Source organism: Balaenoptera physalus (genome assembly GCF_965194825.1).
Source record: "Balaenoptera physalus genome assembly, chromosome: 5".
NCBI classification, from domain to species: domain Eukaryota; kingdom Metazoa; phylum Chordata; class Mammalia; order Artiodactyla; family Balaenopteridae; genus Balaenoptera; species Balaenoptera physalus.
The window spans coordinates 47575643-47599817 of NC_138884.1; the positions used below are offsets into that span (position 1 = coordinate 47575643).

General features: G+C 37.6%; 1 protein-coding gene across 3 annotated transcripts in view; it reads right to left on the bottom strand.

Annotated features, from left to right (window-relative positions):
* Positions 1 to 203: 203 nt before the first annotated feature.
* HPSE (heparanase) overlaps positions 204 to 24175 on the bottom strand; it is a 33738-nt gene continuing 9766 nt past the window's right edge. The window contains exons 2-12 of one of the 3 annotated variants that reach the window (XM_082463646.1): positions 22642 to 22787; positions 20782 to 20907; positions 16200 to 16373; positions 13967 to 14135; positions 13603 to 13650; positions 12998 to 13091; positions 12448 to 12554; positions 11202 to 11316; positions 7750 to 7868; positions 6426 to 6572; positions 204 to 1660 (exon numbers count right to left, since the gene is read on the bottom strand). In XM_082463646.1, coding sequence (XP_082319772.1) covers positions 1501 to 1660; positions 6426 to 6572; positions 7750 to 7868; positions 11202 to 11316; positions 12448 to 12554; positions 12998 to 13091; positions 13603 to 13650; positions 13967 to 14135; positions 16200 to 16373; positions 20782 to 20907; positions 22642 to 22787 — 1405 coding nt within the window. In that variant the 3' untranslated portion in view covers positions 204 to 1500. The remainder of the gene's footprint in view (positions 1661 to 6425; positions 6573 to 7749; positions 7869 to 11201; positions 11317 to 12447; positions 12555 to 12997; positions 13092 to 13602; positions 13651 to 13966; positions 14136 to 16199; positions 16374 to 20781; positions 20908 to 22641; positions 22788 to 24175) is intronic. The other 2 variants (XM_082463647.1, XM_082463648.1) reach the window with 2 other exon arrangements.

A 24175-nucleotide genomic window follows, 5' to 3' on the forward strand; every position in this document is an offset into this window, starting at 1 on the left:
CACAGCCAAAAATAAGTAAATAAATTAAAAAAAAGAATAATCATGCAATATTGAGGTTATAAAAGTTACTTTATTTCAAATGTGAAAATATAAAAATCACTTACATATAAAATTTAAGGGTATTAAAGCATCCATACTTTAAATTTCAGCTTTAGTTCCTTATAAATGTACTTAATTGAGACAATATTCATAGCAGGCATAAATATAAGGAGAATTATATTTCTAAGAATTAAGACACAGGAGAAAATAATACATTCTGTTACTGATAAAAGCACAGAACAGTAGTGGTCAGTGTTATAGACTTCCCAACACCCTCTCCATTCCAAAAGATTATTAGGAGACAATTGGAGGAATCTCATTGATGGTGGCCGTGACTGGGGAGAATGGCCATGCGACCATGACACGAGGAGACATGAGGAGGGTTTTGCTGAGAGAACCTCTGAGAAAGGCAATACTTCAAAAGTCTATGAAGGAGACAGAAAAAATTGCTCATCTTCTTTCTCTGGCTGCTGCCAGGTCTGAATGGGCCCATGGGATAGCTACAGCCATCGTGAAACCAGCTTGAGAATGAAGCCAATACTAAAGGTGACAGAGCAGAGAGACGGAATGAAACCGATTCCTTGATGACATACTGAGCAGTGGAGCCCACCCTACTTGAACTTCTTGTTATGTGGGATTATAAATGTGTGGTGGTTTAAGCCATTGGAATCAGGGTTTTCTGTTACTTGCAGCCAACTAAAACAAGAATTTAAGGTAGATTAAAGGTAAACATTAACAGATGGTTACAATGTATTGAATTAAATTTTCTCCTCTTGGTAAATCAATTTCACTTACAGTCATTTTTTATTTCATTTGAAGTTTACATAATCCCTTCCCTCCAAATTGCCATTAATGGTTTTTTTTTTTTTTTTTTTTTTTTGTGCTATCACATCTAACCATCTGTCCTCTCACACGGTGTTGCTGACAGAGACAAACAGAACAGAGGGAAGTGAAGCTGCAGCTGAATTTAGCTCTCTGTTAAGCTGCAAAGAGATTGTCTCTCTTTTATAGATGATTTGAAGGCTGTGGTAGTAAACTTTTTCTGACAGCAGCCCTATAGGAGGAAAGCATATGGAGGAAAGAATCTGACAATCTTCTAATAACTGTTTTTTTAAAAAAATAAAAACAACTAAACACTTTCTTAAAACTAATAATATATCCTTCACTTACTTGCCCCCTGGCTGTATTGGGAGTACTTATATACATTTTAAATAATCTTAAATAAAAATAGTACATGCAGAATACAAACATAGTGTTTGGAACTAGGTATTACTATTAACAGTGGTCTACTTAGAACAAAATACTGTGTTAATCTAGCACTGAGAATGTCCCAGTGGCCCTAAAGCAGTCACCAATTGATCTGTAATGCATCTGCTCGCCTTCCTACAGCCTGAGTTTTGCTTTCCTCTTATCAATGCACTTGAAAAATTCAGTCTCTGGGCTAGTATATGTCTCTCATTTTCAGATGCAAGCAGCAACTTTGGCATTTCTTATCACAAAAAATCCATATGAGAGAGCTGGCAGGCCCAGTGAACTTCCTGGACGGAGAGGTTTTTCTGTCAAAGCTGGCAAGGTTTGGTCATCCACCATCTTCAGAGTTTGACCATTGAGCTGGACAGATCTGCAAAGGGGAAAGATACGTCCAAGTTAGCCAAGTTGTGTGTCTTCCACCTACTCTATAAAAGTCGTGAGATCTTTTTAAGACCAAAAATTTTTTCTGTGGCAGTTTCTGTTATATAATTTGTATTTGAACACTATGTCAGTTAGGTATTTGACCTAGATGGTCTTGAAGCTGCACTGGTAGAGTTGAGCAGTTGTGACAGAAACCATATGGCCTGCAAAGCCCCAAATATTTACTATCTGGCCCTTTACAGAAAATGGAACATATGTAATCCATACTAGGCAAGATGATGGAGTTATAAAAAGAACGAAAATGACATACTTCTGGATCTGCAGCATTTTTTTGGATGGTAAGAAATTGAAAACATTTTTGTATAAAGCAAATATATAGAATGGAATGTGAATTTCATGAATTTAACATACAAAATGACAGTCAATTTCCCACTTGTAACTATGTCCATAAACCCTCTTACTCCCCTTTTCCCAGGAGGTATGCATTCATTTTCTTAAATTGTTAAGCTATTTTGGTAGAATGTATATTGCTGTGGTGAAGCAAAAATGATTTTGTTTAGCTAAACCACAGATTCCAAAAAAAATATGTTTTCTTTGCATCTCACTGTCGGAATTTAAAATCAAAACTGAGTCAAAAAATGGAAAAAAATTAAGGACAAGTGTTATTTCTTATGCATATTTATTATTATTTAAATCAAATTAATACATGCTTACAGCAATAAATCTCATATAAACAAGAGCTTATGAAGAAAAGCTTTAGTCTGCTTTTAGTTCTGCTGATAGTTACTTCCATAATTCCAAATGATGCTTTTATCTCTATTATCTTTTTCTTAAATGCTTTTTACATTATGAAATTTTTATATATGAAAAAAAGTTTTTTATTGTTGAAAATTTAGATTGCTGTCAGAGTTTATCTATGTCATGTATATAATATATGTAACAGTACCTTGTATACAGTAAGCACTGTAAAAGTATTATCTATCATCATCATTATTATTCAGATAAATAAATATAACAAAAGCAACCTGTTAACTCATCATAACCATTTTTAAGATTTTAATGTATATTTCTTCATCTCTTTTCTATGTATGTATGTACATAGATGTTTTCATTTAGACAAAAATGAGCATACAGTATATAGTCTCTTAAAACTTGATTCTTTTTCTTGTAACACATCCTAACATTTGTTCACACCATTAAACATTCATCCACTACATCATTTTAATGGCTGCACAAGATTCAGTTGTATGAGCATATTAGTTTATTTACTTAATTGTCTAATGTTAGACATTTGATTGTTTCCAATTTAACATTATTATAAAGTTTTCATTTTTAAAGATCTCTCACACTCTATCCTAAGTATCAGTCAGCAGAAAAACTGATTTCCATTTAACCTTGGTTAAATGCCCAGCTCTGGGCTCTGTGCCTAAAGATGTAACAAGATAACCATGACTGTGCTGGAGGCTAATAAGCTTGCATAGCTGTTACACTCAGCCCACATGCACCCAAGCTTTGTCTTAGCACCTATATCACAGCAGTTCCTGGATAGGGTGTGGGAGGAAACACCATGACCATCATCAGGAAACCACAGACAAAAACAGGCCTTGATAACATCTCTAAATGGTGGTAGTAAGACCTCTCCTGCATGAAATTGAAGACCATTACAAGGGTACACAAAAAAGTTTCAGAAATGCTTTAGGAGAGGCCACAGAGTTTAAAGGTAAGTCTGATCATTGTAAGTTAATGCTGCTCTGGGTTAAGATGATGAAACATGGGCAAGATAAACCATCTGGCTATACTGTTTAATCACCTATAAATATAGCTAAAGGATGCTATCAATATACTGAGTGTAAGCTTAAAGCATGCAGAATATTTCCTCATCAGGCTGGCAAATGAGGGTAGGGTTTTTTTTGAGGGTAGTATCTTGTTTTATATTTTTAAGTCAGTAACACGATGACAAGAAATAGAAGACATCCTTGTCACGTTTCAGATACATAGAGCTAGAAGGAATTAGCAAGCAACAGATTTGGCAGAATTGTTGATGCTGGGCAAAATTTATGTGAGATAACTATAAAATACTGTTTTTATGTTAACATATATTCACTTCAAATATTTATTAAAAACTTACTATGCAGGACCTTCTATTGGCACTATACAAGTTATTCAAGTAAAAAATAATTTTTTAAAGGTGATTATTATTTAACCCTCTGAGGTCATTAGCGTGAGCAAGTGTGCAGACTGTGCACTCATCAAACTTACCTGCGATGCTTTTGCAACATTTTAAAGAGAGAAAAATATAAGTAATATATACTCATCGAAGAGAACTTAGGGTAACAAAACATTATGCACAATTTCACCAATTTTCCAAGTATAAAGCATGAAACATGTGATCAGAATGCAACAGGGTCTGATAAATATAGCAAAGAGAAGAATCATTGAAGAAACTGGGCATTTTAGCCTGGAGAGAAGACAGTCCAATTGTCCTTCAAATACTTGAGAGTTATTCTGGAGAAAAGGAGGCATTCAGCATTGTTCCAGATTAACAGTAGCAAACTCAAATGTCCTCAAGGGCCAAGGAAGTTACGTGTGCCAGTGCAGTAGGACAGGCCTGAGACAGCAGGGTCACGTGGGGACTAAGGAGAACAGAAAGCTGAATGACCTGTCTAAAAGAAACAACCCCGGTTCAACTCCATCGAATTGGGAAAACATCCCAGAGCTGCCAGAGCACCCATTTTCAAAGAAAAGCTAGAAATCCAGATACTTTAGTAGTTGTTAATTTTTACAACATTGACAACTAATTAAAAATAAAAATTAACACGGAACGTATGCCAACCTCCCCTACCAGAAAAAGAGAAAAAAAAAAATCCTTTAAACCCGCTTGTCCACAGGCATGAGGTATAGTTTCCATCCTCTGTTCTAGAGAATAGAACTAAGAGCAGCAGGTGAAAGGCTTAGAGGTCACTTTATCCTTGCCACAGAGAGCAGTCGCCAGCAGAGGCTGCGAGATCCAACAGAGGAGGAATCAAACAGAGCTGAATGGCCTTAGATACCCATCTAAAATGATCTCTTAAGACACTTCTAATTCTACAACTATTATTCAACTACTTCAGACAAGCTTTTCTCTTATCAGCCTCAGACAGAAATATGCTAAAACTAGCCACTTCAAAAAGGGTCGGGCTTCCCTGGTGGCGCAGTGGTTGAGAATCTGCCTGCCAATGCAGGGGACACGGGTTCGAGCCCTGGTCTGGGAAGATCCCACATGCCGCAGAGCAACTAGGCCCGTGAGCCACAATTACTGAGCCTGCGCGTCTGGAGCCTGTGCTCCGCAACAAGAGAGGCCGCGATAGTGAGAGGCCTGCGCACCGCGATGAAGAGTGGTCCCCACTTGCCACAACTAGAGAAAGCCCTCGCACAGAAACAAAGACCCAACACAGCCATAAATAAATAAAAAATAAATAAATAAATAAAAATTAAAAAAAAAAAAAAGGGTCAAAACCCAAATAGAGAAAAGTGTCTGTTATCCAAATATGCATTATTTACAACAGGGAAAAAAAAAAAAGGTTTAAACAGTAGGAAAATAAGTAAACCATAGCATTTTATAAAACATGCAGCCCATTTAGAAGTCTACAAAGGCTATATATGGAAAGATACTTTGGGAAACTTGTGGGTTCCCCTTCACTTTTTCCTATTAGAGGTTGTATAATTACAGTTATAGTAAAATAAAGGATAGGGAAAAAAATAAAGTAATGGTGCCCAGTGTTAATAATGCTTGTCTGTGGGGGTTAGGACTTTGGAGAAAGCATGTTTATGGTACTTTTTCAGGTTCTGATGCTGTCACTGAAAACATCACTCATAGAGCATTTGCAAAGATGGGAGGAGGTAGTAAGAATTTTGTAATCTCAATTTTTTATGCTTTAATGTGAGAATAGTCATGATGGAAAGAGCCCCTTCCAACACACAATGAATTTTTATTTTAATTAATTAATTTTTTTGGCTGCACCGCACAGCTTGTGGGATTTTTAGTTCCCTGACTAGGGATTGAACCCGTACCCCCTGATTTGGGAGCACAGAGTCTTAACCACTGGACCACTTGGGAAGTCTCCTTCCAATACATATTAGACAGAAATCTTACAACGTTTGTGTGCCTAACTCTTCAAGGCTTACGGTCATTCTTGGGTATTCTGTTGGATTACAGGCTTTTGTAAGACATATTCAATGACAGGCTTTTATAAGTAAAATGTATTAGAACCAACTTTAAATAATTCACCTAAAAGGCACATTTCTGACCACTTTTTTATTACTCTAACCAATAAAAAAACTACGCTGATACCATAAGAGACTCACACCCAGCTCGTGCCATATAATATTTTACACCAACTCCTATGCCTTTATATAGCAATTACATATAGGTATTTTTGTTTTAGTGACAGTGTTACCAAGAATTATGTCTTTTTGGAGCAAATAATCTAAATGCATTGAGTGGATCTTGATACATCAAGTTGCTCTGAAATGAAAACATTTCCCTAAGATAACTGCTAGTTTGTGGTCCCATCCTTCCGCTTTGGACTCTCTGAATGAATCACACTTGTATTAGTATGTATTCATACATAACTTCCTGAATATTAAGAATTGTTAGAACTTGAAATAGTTGACTTTTTTTTTTTTTTGCTCCCTATCAACACATGGTATTCTGACAAACACCAATAAAATTCACTTTTGGTGAAAGTTTGAAATGAACCAAGAAAATTACTCACTTGGAAAATAAGCCATTGGGTCCTGAAGGTTTTATGAGGTATTTGTCCACTTGCTTGTCAAATAAGTGATGTGGTAACTGCAAGCGCTTGGTGACATTATGGAGGTTTAAGGCATACAGAGTTAAATCTCCTTCTTTATACCTTGGGCTAAAAGCAAATAGATTAACTCAATAAAAATATTTATCTAATTTAAGCAATTGAATAGTTGATTAAAAATATAGTCATGGATAATACTAAGTATTAGTATCTATAGTGATGATGGGCCCTCTTTGTATCCTTCCATTTATGATAATATTAGACTACTGATGTGGTCCTATTTTGAAAACATGATAAAAATATTGCTCTTCACACTGCCATTTTCTGGGCTTTAGCACTTTGAGATCTTTGCTGCTTTGCTAGGCTGCGTTGTGAGGAAGCCAGTCAGCCCATATATGTTCAAACATAGGAAAGTTAAATGGTAAAATGGAAATTTTCAGGGTTCATGTGAATTCCTAATATAAAGCATATAAACCCAGGCTTTTCCTAACCTTATGAAAAGACTGAAACAAATAAGAAAATTAAATCTACTGACACTTTTCATAATTTTTCCACCTAAACCATTCCCCCACTTATTCCTAATGGGGCCCACTCACCAGAAACAGAGTTCCCACTCACTGAAACTGGAAACAGTGTGTAGCTTTTGTAGCTAGAATTAGCATTTTAATATTATTCTATTAGGAAAGACAGACTGAAACTAAAAAGAGAAAAATCTCAGATTTAGGAACATTTTTCCTACCTAAGGCCAGAATACTGGACTACAAAAATCTCTATGGCCTCTCAACTCCAGAAACTGGGTTGAAACTTTTGAAAACATGAGTGTTATTGTTGTTATTGGTCTCATTTTAATTCTTCTTCTTTATTAATCAGATATGACGCAAAGGGATAAGTATATTCATGTAATTATTCATTCATATGAGTTCATATTCATATTTTATTCATTCATAGTCATTCAATTGATTAATCATTCATACAAAATTAGTTTTATGTGTTTCATTTGTATCATTATTTATTTAAATTCAGGATATATTTTCATTATGGATTGTGATAATTAAATCATTGTACAAATCTTTGCTGGACCGCAAATGCCTATGTTTAACGTATTTTTTTTTTTTTTTTTTTTAGCTAGACTCTGGCACCATATCACTATGAGAATGAAAAGAAATAAAGAACAATGACACACCTTAGACCCACTGTATAGATAGAAGACAACAGGGTGTTAGAGTAGGAAGTTGTGTGCTTACTAATTAAAACTCGTTGCTTGGTAAAGGGTGTCTTACACACTTACTGGTTGATGTTTGTGCAATGAAGGTATACTCGAAGTTTGTTTCTGTCTGGACCTTTCACACTTGCCATTAACACGTTGGTGCCCACCAGTTTCTTGAACAGAAGAGAGAGCCAATAATCCTAGTTGTAGTGATTGGGGAGGGGAGGGACAAAAACAGATCTTTACTTACTCTTTAACAAAAACAGTGTCAAGCAAATAGTTATCCTACAAAGAGTGTGACTGTTATCCTAGAGCTATTTTAAAAGGATTCATCTTTTGGTCTGCATTACCACCACGAATCTGAGGGCAATATCTTGTTTGCTGCTTTTTATCACTGGAGGACTACACTTCCACAATTCAGAGGGCTATGCGTGCTAGGAGATAAATCTCAAGGATGCAACTCATTGCTCAGAGACAGTTTAAATATTCTTTGTTGTCAATCATCCAAGAATTCAAAGCTCAAAGCAAAACTTTTAGATATAGACACATACACACACTCACATACACACACACACACACACACACACACACACACATACACACAAAGCCAAGTTTTAAAAATAAAACTTCTGTTTAAGAGACTAAAACAATTTCCTCTGAAACCTTGTAAACCCCCAACCCCTGCCCAATAAAGCAGTGCATTAGGCAATGACCATCACTAGCTATCAAGGTCAAAAAAAGAGACTATCAGACATGATGTGTCTCTTGACGGAAGCACACAATATCACCTATGAAGAATTCTTGCAAAACAAAAAACCCCACAAAAATCAAGCCTCTGGGTCTAACTACCAGTTTACAGGAAATACAGGGGACAGAGGAACATGCTAAATGATACCACAGAAATAAATTTAGCAAAATCCAGAATGTGGGAAACACTATATAACATTACCTGGTTTCTCTAATAAATTCCAAGGGGCAAAAAAAAGAGAGGGAGAGAGAACTTAAAGATTAACAGACCTAAGAGATATAATAAATACAATATATGGACCTTGTTTGGATTCTGATGTGAATAAACCAACAATTAAAAACATTTGTGACTGGAGGGTGAGGTGGTGGTGTGATGAATTGGGAGATTGGGATTGACATGTATACATTGCTGTGTATAAAATGGATGACTACGGCGATGAAGAGTGGCCCCCGCTTGCCACAACTAGAGAAAGCCCTCGCACGGAAACGAAGACCCAACACAGCCAAAATAAATTAAAAAAAAAAAAAAATTGGATGACTAATAAGAAACAAAAAAAAAAAACATTTGTGACAATAAGGAAAATGTGAAACACTGACTAAATATTTAATGATATTGAGAAATTATTGTTCATATTTTAAAGTATGATAATTATATTTTGTTATGTTTTTACAAAGGAGATACATACTGAAATACTTATGGATAAAGTGGTATACCTGAGATTTGCTTAGAAGTAATCCAGTAGGTGGGAGGTAAAGAGTGGGTACGATTATAGATTAAACAACATTAGGGCTTCGTATACTTTTCTCTCTACTTTGAAATTTTTCATAATAAAAAGTTTTTTTTAAAAAAAATCCATTCAATATATATATACCCCAACCCTTCCTTCTTGAGCTTGGGTAAGGTAGACTCAACAGGCAAACAGCTTTTGTTTCTCTGCTTAACTTCAAAATTTTTACTGGAGACAAGAAGAGAATCAAATGTTTTCAAAGGAGACGTAGCATGGTTCCATGACTTGGGAGTAGAAAGCAAGCAGGCTCAGAGCCAGGATTTGTACAGGATTCTTTTTTTTTTTTTTTTTTGCTAACATTCTTTTTTTAATTAATTAATTAATTTATTTATTTATTTTTGGCTGTGTTGGGTCTTCGTTTCTGTGCGAGGGCTTTCTCTAGTTGCTGCAAGCGGGGGCCACTCTTCATCGCGGTGCGCAGGCCTCTCACTATCGCGGCCTCTCTTGTTGCGGAGCACAGGCTCCAGACGCGCAGGCTCAGTAGTTGTGGCTCACGGGCCTAGTTGCTCCGTGGCATGTGGGATCCTCCCAGACCAGGGCTCGAACCCACGTCCCCTGCATTGGCAGGCAGACTCCCAACCACTGCGCCACCAGGGAAGCCCATGTACAGGATTCTTTAGAGTAACAATGAGACAGCTGTGTGACCTCCAGCAAATCACACAAGCTCATCTCAATTTGAACTTCCTCATTTGAAAAATGGATCTAAGATACCTTCCTTGCCACCTTCCAGGACTGTTTTGCGAATTCCCTGGGATTCTGCAGATGTCAAAGGTAACATTTACTCTTGCAAGTTTTTCTAGCTGACTTGTGAACCTTGAGGAAGAAGTATATTTAGCACATATACAAAGAATTCTTAAGCCAAAAGTTTATGTTTGGCTGAGAAGCTTTAGATAACAACATAAATAGCTGGTACTATTTACAAAGAGTGACAGGATAAGCTGACTAATTTCTAGGCATTGGACTCGAAGCAAATTGTGAAGAAACTATTTATTTCTCTTCCTTGTTCAAGGTCTATTTAAGAAGGGGCCAGTAGTAGATTTTGGATATTTGTCTAATGAAATGATCACATTTGGTTTAACTCATTTTATAAATGACTCATAATATACTTGGGGAAGATAGATTCCATTTTGTGCAAAGACATTTTACTAAGTTTTTTTTTTAAGTTATGTACAGTGTGCTCCATGAGCTTGGACCACTATAGACTAAAGGCAATTTTGGGGGGAGATCTATCTACAAACCACAAAAGCCTAGCTTATATTTTGGCATGTGCTTTTTGCAGACTTTCTTAGCTTTCCTACAATGTTCAAGCAATTCCCTTAGGAATTATTCTTAGAAAATAGATATTCTCAAATGCTATTTTAGACTCTAAAAATCAAGGTCATACTTCTCAGGCTATATCTATGCTATCCCAATTTTTAGATATATATATCTTCCAGGTGGCTTTTTAAATAGAAAGGCTATATTTCCTGATTTAGTACCAGATGTAGTTGGAGGTAGGGTGGAAATGAGATTTTACTCATAAATATCTTGAAGATTATTAACAAAATAGCCAATCGTATGGTGATATTTTTGAATAAATACATGGTACTAGCTTATCTTAAAGTTAAATAAATTATGATTTCATGACAAAAAATTTTGAAACTTTGGATACTACAGGCAATTTTAAATTTGATTTACTTGGCAAAACATTTGATTCAAGTTTATCTTGTAAAATTGAAGTCATAAAATTTCAAATTACTCCTTTTTTTAAAAAATCCCACACCATGCCCCAAATAACCCACATTAAAAACATTATTTCTGGGTCTCAATTTCTTGAGACACAAAAAAGTTAGAATGAGTGATCTCTAAGGTTTCTTCTAATTCATCTTTCCATGGTTTGGCTACTTATTGAGAGCATTGAATTTATTGAGAGAATTGACTATTTATAAAAGGTTAATACAGGGAGCCCTTAGTATACTCTAACCTACTCACGATAATAGGAAAATAATGGTCACTTACAGGCAAAGGTTCAAAATTTTCATCCACTAAGTGGTAGTTTCCAGCTCCGAAGAACACTTGCCTCATCACCACTTCTATGCCCATTCTGGCCGACAGGCCCAATTTATCCAGCCACCTGGAAGAGAGTGAGGCCAAGCTTCCTTCAGATTTGGCAAACAAAATAACTCGGTTTTAACTATACACTATTCTGATTTATTCCTCCGTGTGGGAGGAATTGACAGGAAGCCAGAAAAGTAGTATTAATTATCAATAAGTCATTCAGATGAAATAGAGACTATCCTTCACTTCACGTGTTCTCACACTTCTGCATGATAACAAATCCTAGAAGACTATTAATATGCTATAAGAGTCCCTAGCAGGGTAGGACAACATCTACAAAGCGGAGTAGACAAACGCCCACCCTTATAGACAATTATTCTCCGTCCTGTGTGGGATCCACACCCGCCCTTCCCACCTCCACCCGCCGCCTCCCCACCCGCATTTCCATGTGAGGTCTGAAGAAAGGATTGCTGGTGGTCAGCAGTGCTAAAATGCGAAATAAGTAGAATCGCCCCTAAGCTTTTATGGACACTTCCTCCCCCCGTGTTCAGTCAGTGGCAAAACACACATCTCCTTTCTTTCCTCTACTCCTCATGCCTCCACAAGCATAAGGGATGTGTGCTCTAGTCGGGGCTTATAAGAATGAGGGTAGGAGAGGAAAGAGAATAAAGCTCAATATGAGCATGTAGAACTATAGACTAAGAGTGTTAACCGAGTTATGAAATGTAAGTAAACCAGCTGGTTTTAAAGCAATCAAGTTTGTGGTGCTTGGATAAGGGGGTGATTTAGTAAATCTTTAAATTCATTGGTAGCCCCTTGGGTGTGACCTCATACTTCCAGGCTCTAAACTTCTTGGGAATCTATGAGTAGAGCTATATGTACTCAGAATCCTTCTCAGAGTCGAGGCTCTTGATGCACTCTTTTACAATGTATTTCTTTAGAGAAAGGAATGCTTGACATATTTATGGGCCATAATTAAGGAACAAAACTTCTAAAGCAGCTCATTCATACAATGATTAATTTGGGCACATGTTAAAGATGTCCAACCAACTTTAGTAAATCATTTTCTTGCAAAATCTGGCACAAACTTTGGAGCTCAGCCACAGAAACTGTCTTTGACCAGATTTTTGTCTGACGAGTTATTTCAACTGAATAGAAGAACAGGAGAATGCTATCTGGTCCCTGAGACAAGTGCAAGTTCACTCACATAAAGCCAGCAGCAAAGGTGTTGGACAGCAAGGGCGCTCCACCCCCATACGCAGAGCTGGTCTCTCCTAACCAAACCTTCTTGTGGGGTCTGGTCTCCTCAACAGCCTATGTATGGAACAGGAAAGTCTCCATGGTAATTGCAAACAAGCTGACCAAATATGGTGCTGAAGATTATTCAATATTCAAAACCTTGCATTCCCAGATCCATCCGTTCAATATAGTTACAAAATATTTTCACGGTCATTTAGGTCTTGGGCAATTAACTTTTATTGGAATACTAGGTGTGGAAGGAATGTAAATAATCCCATTCTTTTCTTATGGACTATGAGAGTTCATTCTACTGAAAGGCTATTGGAAGTATTTTTAATTTCTAATCAACATACATGGGTAAGACCCAATACTAAGGGGAACTGAAGGTGAATAAGATCTAGTGCCTGCTCTCTAAAATTGGAAAAACATATAAATTTATATACCTGTAGAATTTAGGACTAGCTAGACTACAAAATAAGGACTCTGGTTTTACATGAAAAAGAAAAAAAGACTATTACCTGGAAAATTTCTTGCACAGATGAAATAAAAGTGTCCAATACATCAGGGTTTAGAAAATCTTCCTTGGTAGCAATTCGCCCATTCAAGTAGTAGCTAAATTATTCACAAAATATTCAGGAAAAAGTAACAAACTTTACTTTCTGCCTGTAAGTTAATTGGCCGCCCTTGCCCTCCTTCCTACTTCTTCCCACCCCTGTGCTATTTAAAAAAAAAAAAAAAAAAAAAGCAGAAGTTCTACTAAGGAGAGAACAAGATGAAAGGGGACCACTTATTCTGTCTTGAGAAAACATAGTCACAAATGCAGGTATTTGTGGGTTACCCATTCTTTGGCAAGCATATTAGTTTTAGCTACTATTAGCTACATCTATTCCATGACTTAAACGATAGTGTGCCTTGATCTTGTAGAAACTACCACGTTACTGAAAACAAGTTTAAATTTTTGTTTTATTAATATTAAGATCCTAGTACAATGCTGCTTGAGACAAGTTTCTTATCGGGAACTATAAAGTCAATTAGTAATTAAATGAAAACAATTTTTTGAAAACTAGGTAATAAGTAAAGCTAGCTTTACTTTCTCAGTATTAACAGTAGGAGACATACTTACTGATGCCATGTAACTGAATCAATCACTTCTCCCCCAGCCTTCAGGAAACTAGAAAAAAAAATCTATTATGTTATCACTTAATCCTTATATGAACAATAAATGCACAAGAGTTGTTTTCCCTAGAAATGAGCTGGTTACTACTTTAGGATAAAGCAACACAAACTTCCTAATTCTGATACAAATTTTATCACAGATGCCATTTGCCCCAAAATCTTTGGTATTCTGAGCCAGTCAATGTTTCCTCTTTTGGTAAACCTTCTAGTCAGGCAACAAATTGTTTAATAACAGGTGGTTTATTGAAGATTCTCCACCAAAGAAAAATATTATATTTAAGAAAAGTGGTTCTGCTTCCTCTAGCTCTTACCTCTTCAGCATCTTAACAGTCTTTCCTCGAGGCTGGCCAACATCAGGACCATAGAGTTTTGCATTTTTGAAAGCAGATTTTCGTAGAAGTTTATGCAACTCCATAAAATCTTCTCCTAACTGCCACCCATCGATGAAAATACCAGCCTTCTTCCGGAAACTGTTAGGTTCTGAAAGACAGCAATTCGCAAAATAATTGCTTACCTAGAAAATTTTTTATTTAAAAGCAAACATAAAAGCAGCATATAAAAGCAACAAAGCATTTTTCATATTACAAAAACTTAGAATCCAAAGTCAAGGAAAGTAAAATCTCTAGTTATAAAGAAGATATTCCAGGAAAATAAAAATATAAGTTATATAACTGAAGTATTGGGGGTAATACAACAGTTGGAAATTAATAATTGGGATATTAAACTAGTGGATATTCAGGAAATAGTCTGTATTCAGTATTTAATAACCTAATTTACTGTTAAAAAAAGATTGTGTGGGAGAAGACATTTAAAAACCTATTTCTACGATGTAATTAAAAGTCTTCTTGAGGGGCTTCCCTAGTGGCACAGTGGTTAAGAATCCACCTGCCAATGCAGGGACACGGGTTCGAGCCCTGGTCCAGGAAGATCCCACATGCCGCGGAGCAACTAAGCCTGTGCGCCACAACTACTGAGCCTGTGCTCTAGAGCCCGCGAGCCACAACTACTGAAGCCTGCACGCCTAGAGCCCGCGCTCCGCAACAAAAGAAGCCACCACAAAGAGAAGCCCGCGCACCGCAAAGAAGAGTAGCCCCTGCTCGCGGCAACTAGAGAAAGCCCGCGCAGAGCAATGAAGACCTAACACAGCCAAAAGTAAATAAATAAAATAAATAAATTTATTAAAAAAAAAGTCTTACTGAGAATTATAAGTGCAAATTATATGTGCATGTGAGTCTGGAAGTAGCAAAGCTGAAGGGAGGGGAGGGAGGCATGGAAAGTGTCCAATCTACTTCCCAAGTTACCTTACTCTTCTCCTTCACCCCGGAAACCAGACCTTCCCTTTGCAAAATGCAGCCCGAGGAAGACGGGCACATGATGACACTCTTTTATCTTACTCTGAAGAGCAGAAGGAGATGGGGATGGGTAGGGTAGAAAAGTAGGGAAGGTGAGATGTACAGAGATGGGTAAGGATGGGTTCAGACGACCTATTATTCACATAGTTGCTGCAGTAAAGTTGTTCAGCATCTAAGATATGGTTGCCTTGACCCTTCCTTTATTCTGTTTTCAGTGCTTCAACTTGCCAGTTACCCTCAGCAACCCAATCCCAAAATCTGCTGCTAGACTTTATCATAATACATACCACTATAGACATGCATCACTTCTTTGCTTCCTTTCTGGTCGGTCTGCCTCCCTACCTCTAGAACAGAAGTCTCAAGAGAGCAGGGACCTCCTACTAGAGCCAGACTGCCTGGGTTCAAATCCTAACTCCTGTAAGATTCCTCTCTCTGATAATTGCCCGGCATCACACAGCTATTTAGCTAACCTTTTTGTGCCTCTTTTGTCATCTATGAAATGAATGTCATAATTGTGTTCACCTCGGGGCAATTATAAAGATAAAATAAGCTAATACTTATTCAATGCTCAGAACAGTGCCTGGAATATAGTACTTGCTCATCATATTACTACATCTCACTTCCCATTTTATCTTCAGTTCCATCGGCTGATGTGTGAACAAAGCATTGTAAATATGTTTGAATGAATGCGGCTAATCACTAGCACTTTAGTTACAATTTATAAGTTCCTTACAATAAAAGAGTGACAAAGGAGACAAGCAAGAGCTTGACCCAGGTAAGACTCTGTACTGGAACTTCTAGCTTGAACCCATTATGAGTGTTGGCATGGGGTTGCTGAGATTGACAAGTTGAGAACAGAGGAAGGAATGGAAAGGTAAAAGCAAACTGCTTGAGTCCAACCTGCCAAGCATAAGAGGTCTAAGTGACCCTGAAGAGCTCAAGGGAACCAGGGAGCTGTGGAAGTGCTCAAATGTAACGTAAACTGGGATTAACGATAGGTTCTGGGATACATAAGGAGTTTTCTGCCACAAGTAATTCCAAACTCACACCATTGAGCACTTACACAAATATTCCAAGGCAAAAAGCATATTTGCTATTATTAAAAATAAGGTCATAAATAGGAACAAATAATGCCAAAGGGCATCTCCTTATTATTGAAATGTTCCCCGGGCAGGGGCAGGGGAGCACTTACCATTGCCTAGTTCCCAAGAAATGTTATAACTCTTGGAAGAGCAGTAGTCCAGGAGTAACTGAGCATTGGAACTGTTCCAGTGCAAATCTGCAGTTCGTAGTAATGCATTTAGACCAAAGATCAGGTCCAGTCCTGAGCAACTGGCAAAAGTATACAGCATATCCACTGAGCTTCCTAAAAGAAAAATGTTGCCATTTCGTGGTTAGGTCAGCACCAGAGTGCCGAAGTGATGAAGGCCTCCAGATTTGCTCCTCATAATGAATTGCTATTTCTGTGGTTAAATGGAAGCAATCCCAATGAGTGCTTATAATTATGAATGCGTCAATAAAATTGGACTGGCAAATTAAAAAAATATATATATTGCTTTATTTGCTTCAGCTGTTGAATCAAGTCCTATGGAAGGTACCAGAGGCTTTGGTCTGGCACTTGGGTTTTGTTCAAGTGACCTCAGGTGAACTGGGGAAACTGCATGGTACGGCTCAGGGCTCAACACGCGCAGGCCAGATTTTCATTAGTCAACACAAACCCCACTCTTCATAATCTAAATATCTCCACTCATAAACTCAGTCACAAAATAACTTGGTAACTTCGATTACATTTTTTTAAAGTTTTTGAAAAATTCATGTATATAATTTATTAATTCAAAATAAATGGAATTTTACATTAAAAAATTGGCCTAGGGCTCTAGGGCCGTGGTTTCCAAACTCTGCGCCAAGGCACTCCGGGGAGCGAATTCACTGGTACCGTTTAGCAAATAAAAATACAGGACATCTAGCTAAATTTGAACTTCAGATAAATAATGAATCATTTTTAGTATATGTCATATGCATTATTTGAGAAATACAGCAAAGAAATTATTGTTTATTTGAAATGAAAATTTAACCAGGCAACCCTACTCACAGGGGCACTGCAGGATCTTTTAAATTTGCAAGGGAATGCATCAACATCTGTTGGACATGATGAGAACTGTTACTATTAGGTTGTTCGGACCTAACAGCTTAATTGAAACTCTCAGGTATTTCTTTCGGGCTAGATGTGCTGTGAAAAAAATTACTGAGTCACTAAGGAGTTATTAAAGCTTTGGAACTTTTGAACTCAGCTTTTTAACCATTAGCTAGCCTATAAGCTCTTTTTGAGAGTGGCAGCAATGTATTTTTGAGTGTTTAAATTAGTTATTATCTGCATAGATCTGGTGATCTTAATATATATTTAGAGTTATCTATTAAACAGAAATTCACTTCCCTAGTTTTAAAAAAAATCTCTGTCTATCTGGCAAACTTACACCCTTTCTCCTTCAAAGTGGCTTTGTTTCTAAGTCTTCAGCCTGAACTACTTGGATTACCATAGCAATGAAACCCTAGGTTTAATACGGCCCATAACGGCTGAGGGGCAGTAACAACACTAGCAAGCTATTTTAGGTGTTTTTGATATTTGCTGTGTCACCCACTTCCACAAAACTGCTGTCTGTCATTAAGGAGTTACAGACATTGGGGTCTGAAAAGCTCTCTGAGTCCTAGCCTGTTCCTGGGATCTTAGGGCCACAGTGGAGGACAGCGTGGGACTTCGGGATTATGGAGTCCTCCCCAAACCTCCACCCTCATTTTTCTATGAGGAAACTGACACCCAAAGAAATAAAGTGCTTTGCCCAATATCACATAGCTATTTTGTGACAGTGCCACAGTAATAGAGCCTGTAATAAAGGCCCTGTGACTGTCTTAGACACAGTTATCTTTTAGATGTATACTGCTAATCATGTTGTAGAAAGTGTCCTAAATCAGGAATCATAGATCCGAACTCCCAGCCCCACTATCCCACTTATAGACTGAATGATCAGGAGTGACCCCTTTACCTGCATGAGCCCTGGCTACGGATCTACAATCCTGGAACTAGTACCATCATCCATCTACGTCACAAAACCAAGTTGAAATAGCACATGTGAAAACCCTTTGTAAGCCATAAAAAACTCTTACAGATATAAAGCACTATTATTGCCTAGACCTTCTACAAGGATTATGGCATTTTCAAGAAACATAGAATGTTTGCATTTTTGAGTATTTATTCAGCTCATTCCTTACTCTTCCTCTATTTCCTCATTTTTCCAAAAACACTTTGAATTTAAGTAGCTTGAAATTCTATTATATGCCCTCTGTAAGAGTAACATCTCCTAGAATAAGGGCTGTGTATTACTGAGCTAAAATCCACTCTTAAAAATAAAACCCACCCAGCCTATTCCCTCCTCAAAATAAGAAAACTCACAGATAATTATCCAATTCCCAGTCATTACCCAATCTCTTATCTCTTACTGTATGAAAGGGTGGAAAGATCCCTGGAATGAAGACAATCTAAATGACACACTATACATTGGCACTGACTATTATACCATTTTTGTTTACATAAATGTGTCCAGCATCCAGTGTGGGAGTGGGATGATGAGTAAGAAAGGTGGAGAAGAAGGAGAAAAAAGAATTAGCTCATTAAATATTATTATTTTAATAAGGGAGTCCTCCTTTTTGTAGTCACACTCAAAATTATACCCGTAACATTGCTTCCTTTTCCTGCCCAGACAGGTTTACAGTGTGAATCTATATTCTCATGACATGTTTTTGTCATTTTCTACTTAAGTGAAACACACCATCCAATGGGCCCTGTAATTAGAAAACTCACCTATATCTTCTAGGAAACCTGTTTTAAAGGTGCAGGCCATTAAGCAATTAACACAATAGACTTCTGCTATCGCTTCCATCGTAGGATGCCACATCATACGATGTTACTCAGGCATTACCAACCTTAGCCACGGATGCAGAACCATGTGTAGAGACACCTACTGGCTTCTTAGATACTTATCCCTATAATGAGCTGGTGCCCAGACCAAACGCAGTAGATTTCTTTTTTTAAGATTTTTTTGATGTGGACCACTTTTAAAGTCTTTATTGAATTTGTTACAGTATTGCTTCTGTTTTACGTTTTGGTTTTTTGGCCATGAGGCATGTGGGATCTTAGCTCCCCAACCAGGGATCAAACCCATACCCGCTGCATTGGAAGGCGAAGTCTTAACCACTGGACCGCCAGGGAAGTCCCATAGATTTCTATCTATATGTTTCTAATACATGCAGATTAAAATAGAAAATTTCAAATCAGAAGTCAAATATTTCCAAATACAAATTAACTATCTGTATTTGTTATATATTTTAGCATTGCCAGTAGGGTGGCTGGAATTATACTGACCCAGCTACATAGTTAGTAAAAGAAGGGCTTTCCCCTGGTGCAGAAACTATGAAGGCCCCAGTCCCAAAAGCAGGAAAAAGATGTTGAAAACCTACCATCTTGGTTCCAAAAAGATCATGTGAGGTAGCAAACATTTTTAAGGAAAAATTTAAGGTAAATTGGCATATGTTTAAGATGACCAAGAAAAAGAGTAAAAAGCTATAGATTACCTAATACCATAGGGTCTTCTCCTAGCAGGCCTATATCAGATGATTAATTACAAATAAGGCCTTCCTGCTGTGGGTCTCTGGGACTTCTGTCATCCCTTTAATGGGATCTGAGAAGGCCCTGTCCTGCCAAATTCTGTTCAACCATAGATCATGTTATTAAACCGTCAGCATAGCTCCCCCCTGCCCTCTGCTTTAAAATGCAAAAAATAATTTAGAGGACCACATTTTCTATTAGCATATAACCTATTTTCTGATTTCTTATGTGTTACTTTTTCCCTTACCTTATAAATAAAAAATATGAAAATAAAAAAATCCATTGTACACACTGGAATCTAGGTAGCGTATAGTAAAATCTTACAAAGAAATAATTTACTGTCAATAATGTACTCTTAGAAATGTTGACTAACCCAAACTAACTTCAAGATCATTTATTTTTCAAAAGTCAAAAGAAGACTGTTGTAGCGTATCTAAGCAGGTTATTTTCTTAGCTGAGATATGGGGCAATATCATCCCTTAGTTGGGTATAAAACATCAACTTTCGGATAAAAATATATTTCATAGATAAGGATTGCTTATTTCAGTTGTTTTAAAGCCCTGCGTGACATCATCCCATTTAAACACCAGAAAAGTGTTTCCATGAATGGAAATAAATTCCTGGTTAGTTGAGCTAGTCCTGTGTTTTCAAACCCACAGAGGAAAGAAAATGAGAAAGCTGCCCTGCCAGTGATACACAACACATCACTGGCAGGGCAGTGGCTGCTTTTTGGAGAGGAAACAGAATGGACAATGAGGTGTGAATGGTTTCACATTTTACTCTTCACACTTTTATATTTTACTTTTACACAAGGAGTATATCCATGTCTTCCTTGACTTCCTAGTTCTTCAGAGCAGTAGAGGTCATTATTAGCTTGTGACTAGTAGGCAAAGTCAGTGGCTAGCCACTAGTCCGTGGCTAGTAGGCAAAGTCAGGCAAAGAAAAGAAAAAAACAGAAGCTTGGGGTTGAAGATTGCCCATTAACTCTTGCTAACATTTGAGGATTATGCAGCTTTACACAACTGCTATAGGGCTTATTAGATTCAAGCCCAAGTTCAAGCCATCCAAGTATTTTGGGGGCTGGGGCACTTGCAGGGTACCTTTCATTTCTTACTTGAGTAGGTACTGTTCTTGAACTTTTTCTGATACTGTTCACTGAGTAGCAATTGCTCCTGGAAGGGCCATTCCAACTTCAACCTCCTCTCCACATCAGAAGGGATGGATCCAGATTCGCAAACATCTGCAAATGGAGTAAATAATTTAGAGAATCTATTTTCACAATGATACGGTTGAAATCCCATGCACTTATTTAGTTAGCTATTTATGTGACTAAAGCAGGATAATTGAGTTTCTGGTTGTTAAGTGTAACATCAGAGAAGGATATATTCTGCTATACATGTCAAATTTGCTGGCTAATCAATTACCACAAAAAAACAGCCAAAGGGCAGGTTTCTGAAGAAACACTGGACATATACTGGACATAGATACATTGGACATAACTTCAAGTTATTTAACAATTCAGAAGGCTCCTCAGAAACCTGAAATTACTAGAGAACCCACCAGAAGAAAACATAGTTCAGTTCTCTTAAGGTTCACTTTCAACATACATAGAAATTTGTTTTACATGGACTATATCTGCTTTGTGGTGATTTCCTCTTGCCAAATGGTAGGGCAGGGAATGTTGACTTTTATTCCTTCAAATTTGGTATCATCAAAGCTCCTGAGACCACAACATGTGTACTTGGAAAATCCACCACTATCCTATCAGGCAGACTGTGCTTCTTTATCACAAGGCAGCAGGGCTGCCGGGGGCGGCTGCCAGGGCTGGCTGACCCCCCAGTGACTTCCTTTCTGGGAAGCTGCACATTCTGGCTCTCTGACAGCGGGTGCCTCATCCACCCTTGTGCTTACAAAGGATGTTTCTGAAGCACTTGGATAACCCCAGTGATTCCCCCCTCCCCACAGGATGAAGAAAATTGATGAGCAAAGGACAGTTTCCTATCTAAATTTATGAGACCTTTTGAACGCATATGACTGGTGAGAAAGGGCCAGGTCTAAACATATTCCAATGTGTTATACTAAGAAAACTCTCCTGCTTTTTTCAGTTTTTCTAATTACTATTCTATCAATTGGCGCAGTTACTGATTAACGGTTCTAAACACTTCCTAACTGCAGAAAATAAACAGAAGGAAATATGTAATATATAAAATATTGTTCATTTATATATATCATAATTCATTATTGTAATTCAATGATGTATATGGTTTTTTTAATAACTGTTAAGATAATGATTTAGCTTCCATTTGATGTCTGTATAGCACTTATGAAAGACACAGGGCAAATCCTCGTGGCGCCCCAGGGTGTTTCTCAGATGAAGCCCACAGACTCCCAATATCAGAATCACCTGAGGATCTTGCTAAACTTGTAACCTAAGGTTGGAGCCCAAGAATCCAAATATTCAAACTCACCCCAGGTGATTATGTCTAGTCAATAAAGTTTGAGAACCACTGCCCAACAAATCAAGTCTTGAAATCCATTCTTAGAAGCAGAGCATATCTCCATGTCCCCTTATTACACCTTTCATCCACATTTTTTGGAATAAATGGGTTTCGATCAGTGCTATGTCTTGAGCGGGAAATACTCTGTTTTGGTACATTTCTACCCACGGGCCCCTCTAGGCAGCTCTGTCCTTTTAGCTACAATCATTGTGCTGTTTACACCACAATTAACTCTCCCCTGCCCCAGTGTTGTGTCCAGCACACCATCCCCCCTGCCCCAATGTCTCACATTCATGAAAACATCAGGAGGAGGAAACCTGCCCACTGCTTCCTCCTTTTGTATAGGTGCCTCCACAGGTCCGCTGGGAGCCCTTCATCTCTTATTAATTGTTAGATATGAGCAATAGCTCTTCTCTGAGAATGCCCACGACTGACTCAAGTTAACTCAGATATATGGTTAATCTTTAAAGTTTCACCCTGGTTGACTTGAGATTGCCAGTAACTTCTCTCTTCAAAGGTTGGTTCCTTCTTGGGATCAAAAATGAGAAAGTCCGTCTTCGTGCCACCAAATCTCAGGTATGCGGGAGACAAACCTCTGGCCAAAGTGCGAAGCTTTGAAGAACTGTTATGAAGACAAGCAAGAAATTAAAATTATTTTTTCCAAGACAATGCAGTCAAACACATTTCCTCCCTTCTCTCTTGGTGGACCCATTTCCTAATAGCTGTACAGGCCCTGGAGGGAGAAATATCGCTCTAACAGGGACATCGGCTCAGTCGGAATCTTCCTAATTGCAAGGCTGCTCTTCTAGGCACCTGAGAACGCTTGGAGCTCTGACTCGGGCAAGAGCTTATACTTCAACTTGACAAGCAGGATAATGTTCAGTACTTTCAAAAAATTCATGACCTTTTGTGATTCATGGAGGTAAAGAGGTGAGAGAGTGGAAAGATGACTCTGTTTCTTTGAAATATAGATTGTCTTAAAAAATTTATGTTCCCAGAGAAGTTCATAAATGATTGGGAGTCCTCCTCCCCTCCCTAACCAAGCCCCACCTCCACCCCAAGGAAAACCTGCCTTTTAAATTTAAGTCAAATGACTTAGAACGATGTAAGATTCTAATTCCTCCCCACCTAGGACACTTCCAATTCAAGCAATTCTAAATGCATATGTCATCAAGCCCAAAACGCTCTTGATAGGTGCCTATTATACACTCAGAATGGTACAGAATGCTATAGAATGGAATTAGAATGATTTATAATTCCTTCTTTCAGAGAGATGAAGATGTCATGAATATTTAAGTGAACAAAACTAAAAAAACAGAAGACCCAGGTAACAGGGACACTTGCCATGTATTTCTGAAGCCTCACATATGTGATCCTGGCTTCTGTGCTCTCTGGAAAGCTCTTAAAACACATGGAACCAATGCTGTGTGTTCTCAAAATGGCCCAGTTAATTAGTTTACATTTGGGTTTATTTCAAATTGGAAAATCATGCCAGGAGGACTATCTAATTGCCAGTATTTCTTGACATCCTAGAAACTGAAGACAGGACCTAAAATTTAAAATTTCAATGCGTGCTCCTGCTTTAACTATATATAGTGCTATGTAAAATTTCTGTAAGATTTCTTTATTTTTGCTTAGGAAAGAGAAATTAAAAGGTGGAAATTGACCAAAGGATAGGTGTCTTGCGTTAAAAACTTCAGCGATTCCTCCTCACCATTTTTTTTGTTTGTAACATGAAAACATTTACAGTACTACCTAGGCACTTTTGCCTTCATGAACCTCTTCCACCATAAAAAATTTTTTTAAATTATATTTTGTGATGATATTCATGTAAAGACAAATATGTTAACATTACATATTAAAACACTTTCTTTGACCTAAAAGTTCATTTTCTTTGGATCTTAAAAGAACTTGAAATATTTTCAAGGGCCCCTGAACCTATTGTGGGTCCTGGCATGAGGAGATGTAGCACAAAGTGAGACTTCAGGGATGTTATCAACATGGAATTGA